Source organism: Vicia villosa, linkage group LG3 (assembly GCF_029867415.1).
Source record: "Vicia villosa cultivar HV-30 ecotype Madison, WI linkage group LG3, Vvil1.0, whole genome shotgun sequence".
In the NCBI taxonomy this organism is placed as follows: domain Eukaryota; kingdom Viridiplantae; phylum Streptophyta; class Magnoliopsida; order Fabales; family Fabaceae; genus Vicia; species Vicia villosa.
In genome coordinates this window covers 70,453,511-70,463,545 of record NC_081182.1, presented here as the reverse complement: position 1 = coordinate 70,463,545, position 10,035 = coordinate 70,453,511, and the positions used below count along the sequence as shown (strand labels likewise).

At 29.3% G+C, this 10,035-nt stretch overlaps 1 protein-coding gene across 1 annotated transcript; it reads right to left on the bottom strand.

The window, feature by feature from the left end:
* Positions 1-8,129: 8,129 nt before the first annotated feature.
* Positions 8,130-9,212, bottom strand: LOC131658288 (putative F-box/LRR-repeat protein 9). The gene is made up of 2 exons (XM_058927598.1): positions 8,878-9,212; positions 8,130-8,793 (listed from the first exon to the last, which is right to left on the bottom strand). The coding sequence occupies exons 1-2, from the start codon at positions 9,210-9,212 to the stop codon at positions 8,130-8,132; spliced, it is 999 nt and encodes a 332-aa protein (XP_058783581.1).
* Between the last annotated feature and the right edge of the window lie 823 nt (positions 9,213-10,035).

Genomic DNA, 10,035 nt, shown 5'->3' with positions numbered 1-10,035 from the left:
ATAACCTACAATGTTAATGCCAGCGCATAGTTTGTTGTGGGCCTAATGCCAATTAATTTCTACACCCCAGGTCTTGAGGCCCAGGCGCAACACACTAGGTTTCTTTCTCTTTGTTAATTGCTAACTCACCCCTGTACAATTTTTTGTTAATTGTTTTGCTTTCTTTCTTTAATTTTTGTTTAGTAAATCATTTTTCCACTCAAATAAAAATGATAATAAAATAATTTCCTAACTAATTAGAATTTTAGGAGTATTTTTCTTCTTTTTAGAATCTAATTGTTGATTTTCTTCAAATTGTGGTTGGTACATAATAATAAAAATACATAGTTTTTTTTAGTTTTAATTCTTAAAAATAGCTTTTAGGTTGAATAAAAATACAAAAATTGCTTGTGAATTTTTTTTCATGGTTAGTTTAGATTTTAATTCTTTCTTTTTTTGTGTATATTTTCATATTTTGTGAAATACCAAAAATGCCCCTAGTTGTTCAAGTTGACTTTAGTCAACTTGAACAACTTTGTTCTTAGTTAATTCCCTTTAGATTTTAGTTTAGATCTTAAATAGGAATTAGAATAACAATTAGGCTAGAAAATAGGTTAGTCTCCCCTCTTTCATTCTTTTTTCTTTTCAACTTTAAAACACTAATTAATAAAGAGGCGAATCACATTAAGAGAGTGATAGAGAAATGAGTGGGATTAATTCCCTAATCTGTTTCTCAATCACTTAGTGGCATAGAAATGAGTGGGATTCATTCCCTAATCTGTTTCTCGGTCACTACTTAATGGGAGAGAAATGAGTGGTATTCATTCCCTAATATGTTTCTCGAACATTAATTAATGGGATAGAAATGAGTGGGATTCATTCCCTAATCTGTTTCTTGAACATTATATAATGGGATAGAAGTGAGTGGGATTCATTCCTTAATCTGTTTCTTGAACATTATATAATGGGATAGAAGTGAGTGGGATTCATTCCCTAATCTGCTTCTCGATCATTATACATTTTTATGTGATTCAAATCGCAAAGTAAATTCCCTTAAAAAAACACTCAACCAAAAACACTTAAAACACCTAATAAAGGCTCAAACTAAAACAAAGTGATGAAGTGGTGCGAAACCTTATATTGGATTTTGTTCATCATGTAGTTACATAAAAAACACAAACCCAAGTTCATTTTTCTTCTTAAGAACATGTTGAGTCCATTCCAGAAATAGGCGTATAAGTCTCCAAAGGTCGAGCATCGTGGATTGTGACATTAACCTCTGTTCAACTAAAAAACACAAAACAAATGGAAACTATGGAGCCGAACTACGGTCGCTCTGATTCCTGAAAAGGATACGTAGGCATTGGGTCGCGGGGCCTAAGCGAGCACACTTGTAAATAATTCCTTCTTTTCCCCGTATTTCTTTTGCATTCATTCGCATTTAGGATTTAGACATAGATACACCCTTTAGATAGAAACAAACATAGGTGGATACCATCGAGTACGATGGGCGTGAGGGGTGCTAGCACCTTCCCCTTGCGTAACCGACTCCCGTACCCTATTCTCTGGTCGAAAGACCTTGTTCTTATCCTGAGTTAGGTTTTCTGGTATTCCTTTCCCTCGATGGGATAAATATATTGGTGGCGACTCTGATCCATTTTTCGCGGTAGCGACAAGTCCCACAAAGGATTTTATTGTTTCTAGAGGTTTTAGACAAGGGATCCACTTTCTCATTTTCTTTTGATGGCGGATGGATTAGTGTGTTTGATGAGAAATGCTATAGATTCTGAATTTTTTAAGGGGTTTCATTTTAATGAGCATATTCACTTTGAAATGTTGTAATTTGTAGATGATACATTTCTTATTTGTGATGGGCCCCGTGGTCTAATTTGTGGTGCATTAAGTCTTTATTAAGGGGGTTTGAGCTTGTCTCGGGATTACACATTAATTTGAATAAAAGTAAATCTTTTGGAGTTCATTTGGATGGCTTGGTGTTGGAGGAGGCGTCGACTTTTTTGGTTTGTGAGATAGGAAAGCTCCCTTTCTTATTTCTTGGTATTCATTTGGGTGCAAACCATAGGCGCAAGGAAACTTGGTCTTTTATTCTTTCCAAACTCAAAAAAAAATACTTGCTTCAAAATTATTATCTCAAACCTAGTTTCCATTTCGATCCAAAACATTTACATCACAAATTATAGGCCATCTTTCATCTTCACGAAGTCCAACAACTTCAATTAAATACAAATTATTTCTACCCTCAATATCAATATAACGACACAAACACTATTGTGAACAAACAACCCTCAAGTTAATGTCTCATTCCATTACTTCTGTTCTAGCAAGGTGTCATTAGTTATAAATTAAGTGTAGGGTAATTTAAATATTAAGTTATGGATGAGTATGACGAGAATAAAAGTTAAGATACAATAAATTTTAAAAATTACTTTGTTACTTGCACAAGAACATAAAAAAGTCCCCTGTTTCAATTCTAATAGTAACTTTGCATAATGACTTTAAAAAATTTGGTATTTGTTTTACTCTTTCTTCTTTGATCTTAAAAAAGTAGTTTTAGTTTTACTACAATCAAAGTTTGTAAAGCATAGAAATCCAAGCATACAACTTCAAGCTCTCATTAAACTAATAATTCAAAACCTTAGGTAAAACTAATTTCATATAATATACACAATTCACTAATTTATTAAACCATAATCCATTTAACTTTAAACTCATAAACATTCATTAAGAAATAAATCCAATAAAAAGCTAAACCATTATTATATATTTCAACGCAACAAATCGGTCTGTTCTACTTTAATCAAAAGAGAAACCGTACACAAACTGAAATTCACAGTGATACTGTGAACCAATATTGCTTAGGCAAGGGAATCAAAGAAAAATTACAAGAAAGCAAAACATAAATAGAGGAAATTAAGGGTTAGAGAAATGTAAGGGAAGAGAATGTGAACGACATAAAGAATTAACCATAAAGTTTCTCTTATTTTATCTTATTTTTTAAAATATAAAAATCTCTAATTGAAATATATATTATTTTATTTATTATCAATGTTAAGTCTCTCAAATAAAGATCCGAATAAACAAAGATAAAACTAATTATAAATTTGCCATCGCGTTTTTTTTTAGGTCAGATGACATTAAAATTGACTTAAGAAGTCTAACTAATTAAAAAGGTATTTTTGTATTAGTGGGTGGAAGATTTTATTGGAGAAAGAAATGATTTGGTCCAATCTTTTACATTTTAGGTTTGATGATGGTATGTTTAATTTGTTTGGTAATGTTGCTCTTCGGGTGTTAAAGAACCCATCGCTTTGGTGGAGGATTGTGAGGGACATTTGTAACTCAAAAATTGATGGTCAATTGTAGTTTTCTAATAGCTTCTCATTTAAATTGGGAAGTAGAGAGAGCATTAATTTTTGGGACCATAGTTGGGTGAGGGTGGTGCTGTTTAAGGGTCTTTTTCTACTTTTGTTTGAAGCTTGCATCGAAGGTGGTGGAGATAGGCTATTGGGTGGATTCTTGTTGGCGTTGGGAGCAGTGGCGGAGCCAGCAGGGGACACAGGTAGGCCATGGCCACCCCATTACTTTTTCAAAACCAAAATTTACTACCTATCATTTGGTAATAATGAAATTAAAAAAATATCTTTTTTCAGATATTAGTACATACTATAAGTAACTAGTCAGAGACCCGTGCTTCCGCACGGGTGATTTTTTTTCTGGTGTAGTATTTTTGTAATGATATGAATAATATAAATAAAAGGAATTATAAGCAATATGCACAATTAAAAGGAATTGTTTTACTTGAATAGAGTTAGAGTTTTATTGATTGCTCTATTATACTCCCAATTCTTTGAAAATCGAATATCCATAAGAATCGTTTTGAAATTTGAAAATAAATACTTTAGTTTTCAAATAAAAGTTATTATTGTTTAAAATAAAATAGACATTGTATTGAAAGTGGCCCTTAAGATTAAACATTATTATCGTATTCATGTGCTAATTTTGTGTGTAATAAATGACCATATAAAAAAGGACATGTGAGTTGGAGAAAAAAATAATGGAAATTTAATTGTATTAAATAATGATAAAAAATCGTGAGATGGAGAAAAAAATAAAAATAAAGATATTATCTCTCAAATAAAGACAATGATTGATTAAAATAAAATAGACATTATGTTGATAGTGACCCGTGAGATAATAAATAAATAAATAGAGAAAAAAATTAAAATGAAAGTAAGAAAGTGTGAAAAAATGTGAGAGAAATTTGAAATTTTAATTAAGATAGAGAAAATGTGTAATGATCGATTAAAAAAAATTAAATATTGAGTTGATAGTGGCCCGTGAAATAATTAAATATTTTTGGGAATAATAATTAAATGATCGATTATTAATATTTTTTGCGATAATAGATAAATGTAGAAAAATTAAAATGAAAGTATGGAAAAATGAAATGTGAAAGAAATTTGAAATTTTTAGTAAGATTAAAATTTAAAAATAGATTATTAATATTTTTTGTGATAATAAATAAATTAAGAAAAATTAAAATGAAAGTAAGAAAGTGTGGGAAAATGAAATGTAAAAGAAATTTAAATATGACTTCCATTATCCATGGCTTACATGTGATGTGATGTCATTATTCATGCAATAAAGTTGTAGGGAGAATGTTATTTAATTCGGACCAATGAAAAGCTAACACTTGGGGCATTCATTCAATAAAGTTGAAAGATTGAATACTTAATTTGTTAGTTACAAAAATGACCTTTTATTAGTACAAATAAATTTTGGTGAAAGGGTAATTTAGGCAATTTGGTCAATCTATTATTAATGAATAGATAGTAGATAGTAGATTTGACAATAACATTTAAATGCATTACTATTCGTATTTAGCTATGATGATCCACGTACCCTAAATTTAGCTACCTGTCCATCACTCAAAACAAGCCGACCTATATTTTATATTTATACTTCACTTTACAAGTTAGAAACTCTATATATAACCCCTTATTATTTAATTAAATTTATTATTATTATTATTATTATTATTATTATTATTATTATTATTTTATGATTAATATTTTTAATATAATATTTCAAAAATTCAAAATTTATTTAAAAATTTTATAATCGAACACAAATGTAATAGTCTATATCAACTTTATTTATTTGTGGGTTAATAGTAATTCACCCCATGTAATATTAGCGAATTTTGCTTTTTCCCCTCTCTACCTTTTGGCAACGGTTTTTTCAAAAAAATCGTTGCCAAAATCTGCCTTTGACAACAATGGAGGATGGGTAAACCGAAACACGCTCATATTACAGGGAATAAACTACTATTAACCCTTTATTTTTTAAATAGACACAAGTGATATTTCTTAAGACTTGCTTTAATAGGTAAATTATATTAGTAGATTCAACTAATTTTTAATTGTACGTATCTTTCTCATAACCAATACATTTGAATATTATACACAAATTAAAACATATAATTAAATAATAAAAAATTATTTGATCAAATATTAATATAATCATCACTATCATAAATATAAATGGCGAGATTTTAATAACTTGAAAGCATGACAAAAAAATATTAATTTTTTTTAAAATAATTTATTAAACCAATTAATTTGGTGTTTATTTGAACATTCGAAATTCCTCTTATTTACATTCAAAAAAGAATTTCTAGATAAAAATATTAATTTAAAAAATAAATAATATATTAATAATTGAGAAATTAAGTTTAATAATAATATAAATAATTGGCAATTTTTTAAAAGTATCTCACTCTAAAGAGTAAGTAATACTTTTTTCCAACTACTTTCACTACTTCCAAATCCAATAGCTCGAGATTTATAATTGGTTCATCTTAATTCACTTCCGTATGTTTTCATATTTAAGGAGTGAATTGTATTGTTGTTGTTCTTATTATTATTATTATTATTATTATTATTATTATTATTATTATTATTATTATTATTATTATTATTATTATTATTATTATTATTATTATTATTATTATTATTATTTATTTTAAGATTTTCTTTTTGATAGAATAAGTTTATATTATTGTCATAATTGTTATAGATATGGAATGAGTAAGTTTTTTTGGGCCATATGTTAACCTCCGAGTTTATTGTGTTTTGTTAATTTAAACAAATGTTGAAATTAGTTGTTTTTGTTTAATTAACAACGGTAAAATTTAGAAAACATTAGTTAAATTCGTGCTAGTTAGACAAAAAAAAAGTAACGGTTGAGTTCAGGAATTAACATAAATCTTTTGTAAATTAAAGGGTCAAAATAAATTTCAAAGTTAATATAAGAAATAAAAACATATTAAATCATATATAATCATGTTACATTTTGTTGATATTTATTATAATTTAAATGTTTTACACATGATATAATTTTATATTTACATATCATTTTTATAATTTTGTTTATTTTGGTGGCCATCCCAAACTTGTTGGCCTGGCTCCGCCACTAATTGGGAGTTGGGTATTGGTGGAGATATTCTCGTGGGTTACGTGAGAAACGAATGGTTAATGTTAATTTCTATTTTGAGGGATGTCAATCCTTTGATTGATGAGATTGATAAAGTGGTGTGGTGGAGGAATGATGCATGTTTTTTTCGGTGAAAAATAGCTATAAGAGGATTTGTAATTTGAATTCTAAAAATTTGGTGTTGGATGAGGAGAGTTTATGCGTATTTAATAGTGTTTAGAAAGTTAGTATTCCGAACAAAGTGAAGTTGTTTGGTTTGAGGTTTATCCTAAATAGTTTTCCTACTAAAAGTGAATTGTGTAAAAGATGCATGGCTCATTTGTTGAGCAATAGGTTATGTTCTTTATGTGAGTTGGTTAAGGAGTCCATTGGTCACATATTCTTTTGTTGCAGCAAATTTGGTGCAGTTTGAAGGGAGGTCTTGAGGTGGTTGGTCGGTGGTGTGGGAGTCGGGACTAATGTGAATTCAGCGTTGATGTCTGGCTCGATTACTCAAATGTTGTCGAGTATCAAGTTAAGGTAATATAATTTTATTAAACCTTCTCTTTTTGATTTCTTTTGGTTACTTGTTTATTGGTGTATTTGGTTGGGTAGGAACAATTTTGTTTTTAACAACAAGATGTGGAATAGTATTGACTCTTTGTTGTTAATTAAGTTGATAGGTTGAGATTGGTTCTCACATTTATCGAGAATAATTTGCGATATGGAAAAGGACATTTAGAACTCTAATTCTAAGATTTATGTTGGTTTGTAGTTGGTTAGTTTTAGGGGTTGTTTGTTTCCTCTTTTTGTTGTATTCTCTTGTATCGAGTTAACACCCCTTGTGTTTTTTAATACAATTTGCTTATTAAAATATGTGATGTTTAAGTTGTAGAGGGAGAAATAAAATAATTCTTTAATTTTTATGTTTATTTTATTATTAATAATGTGACACTTTTGTATTGGTTGTTTCTAAATTTAATCTGTTAAATTCCTTTTCACCTAAAAATTTCTCTAGTGAGAGTATCTTTGCCACTTTTAGTTGTAAAAGTTTATAGCAACTACAAACAATAACCAAGAGAATTGGTTACTAGTTAAACTTAAACTTTAAAACATTTAAAATTTAATGAATCCCAATTAAGCAGTAAACAACATCCTAGAAATAAAAAACGGTAAGATTAAAAATTTCATACAAAAGAAATTAAAAAAAGAGCAAGGGGACATGGATAAGCTTTAGACACCATTATGACTAGTGTTGTGCAAGACAGAAGCTTAAAACAAGATCAAGAGCAAATCCAAAGCTTATTGGCAGACGAAATTATTGAGAGATTATGGAACCTCTGGGAACATTTGAGTTCGGACGGATATTTAGGCATGGCCAAAACAAACAATTATAGTCTCGTTGTTCTTAAATATTTATATCAAAAAGTTCATAATCACAAGAAATTATCTAATACTCCCATTCAATGTTATAAAATGCAGTCTCATAGAGGGAAAACAATTGTGACAAAATAGATTACAAAAAAGTCCATCCCATTATTCAATTTTATGACAGCAAAACACACTTATAACACACTTACACACGCCAACAAATTATGAAAGGACATATCATATATAATAGTCTTTATGAAGGTAAAATTTGAACTAGAAACGTTATTTTAAAGTGAAAGTAGAATCAAATTGATATTTGTAATATCCTCATGTCGTAAGCCCAAATTGATAGCCCAATCTGGAACACAATACTGACCTAGATGGTTAAAATCTTGATGCAACTTCATTCTAGCCGCAAATTTAAAATCTTTCTCCCAATCATCATCTAGATAATCTTCAATGGACGTATAATAAAAATCATCTTCATCATTGTCGAAATAATTACCATATTTCATAAATTTATTATTTTTTGGAAGTCGAAAATCTTTGAGTTGCTCACGGCACCTTTTTTCCATACTTGGACTCAAATCACGAACATGACAATATTGCAAGTCAAGATTTTCAACAAGAGGGCAACCATCAAGAATGGAAAACAACTCATCATTCATAAACACAATTCTAGAAAATGAAAGATGGCGTAGTCCAGGCATTGTTTTTCCAATAGCAAATACCTCATCATTAAAATCAAAGTGAGCATATTCCGGCGCCACAAGATTAAGTGACTTCAAAAGAGGACAAAATTGACCAATTACTTCGATAGAGTTCTTAGATAAATGCTTAAATGAAATGTGAAGCTCCTCTAATAATGAAAACATCTTCACAAATTCAATCAACCCTTTAGTTGAAATTTTATTGCAGTCTGCTATTTTTAATCGCCTTAGGTTACTTGCCCTGTAAAATTTTACGAATTAAGATGTGTAAAAAATGAATTACCTAGAAATGAACAATAAACAAATTAAAAGTGATATGTATTACCGATGAGCGATATATTTGAGGAGGTCATCGGTACAAAATAACTCAATAGCAATATCTTCGAGATGACCGCAACTTAGATCAACAGCACGACGAATAATTTTCTCCAAACAACACAAGTTCAATGGTATAAGTTCGATATTACTAATGTGAATGATACGCCACATTAATGGATCCTTGCATATGTTCCACCACAGAGGACAAACATAACATGCAATTGTTAAAATTTCAACTATATCAAGTCTTTGCAATATGTTTTTGATCAAATCTATTGGAAGTTCAAGCCAATTTGGTTTTCTTGTGCTCTCACCTTTAGATTTCTTAACCGACGGTGCCATATTAATATGAGACAACATCGATACTATGGATTTAAAGCAAATTATATTTCATTTTTTCTTTATAATAAATGTTTACATAGTATGTTTTTATATTAGCAACCATGCGTATATATTAGCCTCTAAATGGAATAACAATAAAAAATTTAATGATATTTGTTATTTTCTTTCTCGCAAATGTTTATTAAGTATGTTTTTATGTGAAAAATAATATTTCTTAATAACTCATTAAATATGAGTTAATATGGTATCAGTAGAACAAAGAAACTTTGATCATGTCTATTCTCTACTTACCACGTTTACTTCCTCCTTTATATCTTCAAGATTCACGTCAGAAACCCATCATCAACCTTATATCAATTGTGTTCCGCATATTTCACTCTCGTTGGTCATGCAAGGTTTCATCCAGAATTTTCATCATCAATCAGCTCTACGTGTCAATCATACGAGGTATCAATTTGTTTTACCAAATTGCAAAAAATACATTATTCCCATTTTCTTTTCAATTTTTTCTCATTCTCTCTCTATTCTCCTTTACTTTCTCTGTTCTCCAACTATCAACCAACAATTTCCAGCACCCTAATAAACTAAATGATATATTCATAAAAAATTCCAGAAACTCATCAAGATCTTCAAAGATTCATCCCACTACATTCATATATTCAGCACCATACCCAAACAAACCCAAAAATTCCTCAAGAACCTCAAACCTTCATATCACTAAATCCAGAAACTCCACAAAATCTTCAAACATTCATCCAACAAAATTCATATATTCATCGCCAACTCAAGAAAATCCCTGAAATTTGTTACCCATATTCAAACA

Bases quoted from the DNA above. Each gene is read 5' to 3' on its own strand.
- LOC131658288 (XM_058927598.1), bottom strand. From the start codon at position 9,212: ATGGCACCGTCGGTTAAGAAATCTAAAGGTGAGAGCACAAGAAAACCA. The intron at 8,794-8,877 runs GTAATACATATC...AAAATTTTACAG, and splicing joins CTCAAATATATCGCTCATCG to GGCAAGTAACCTAAGGCGAT.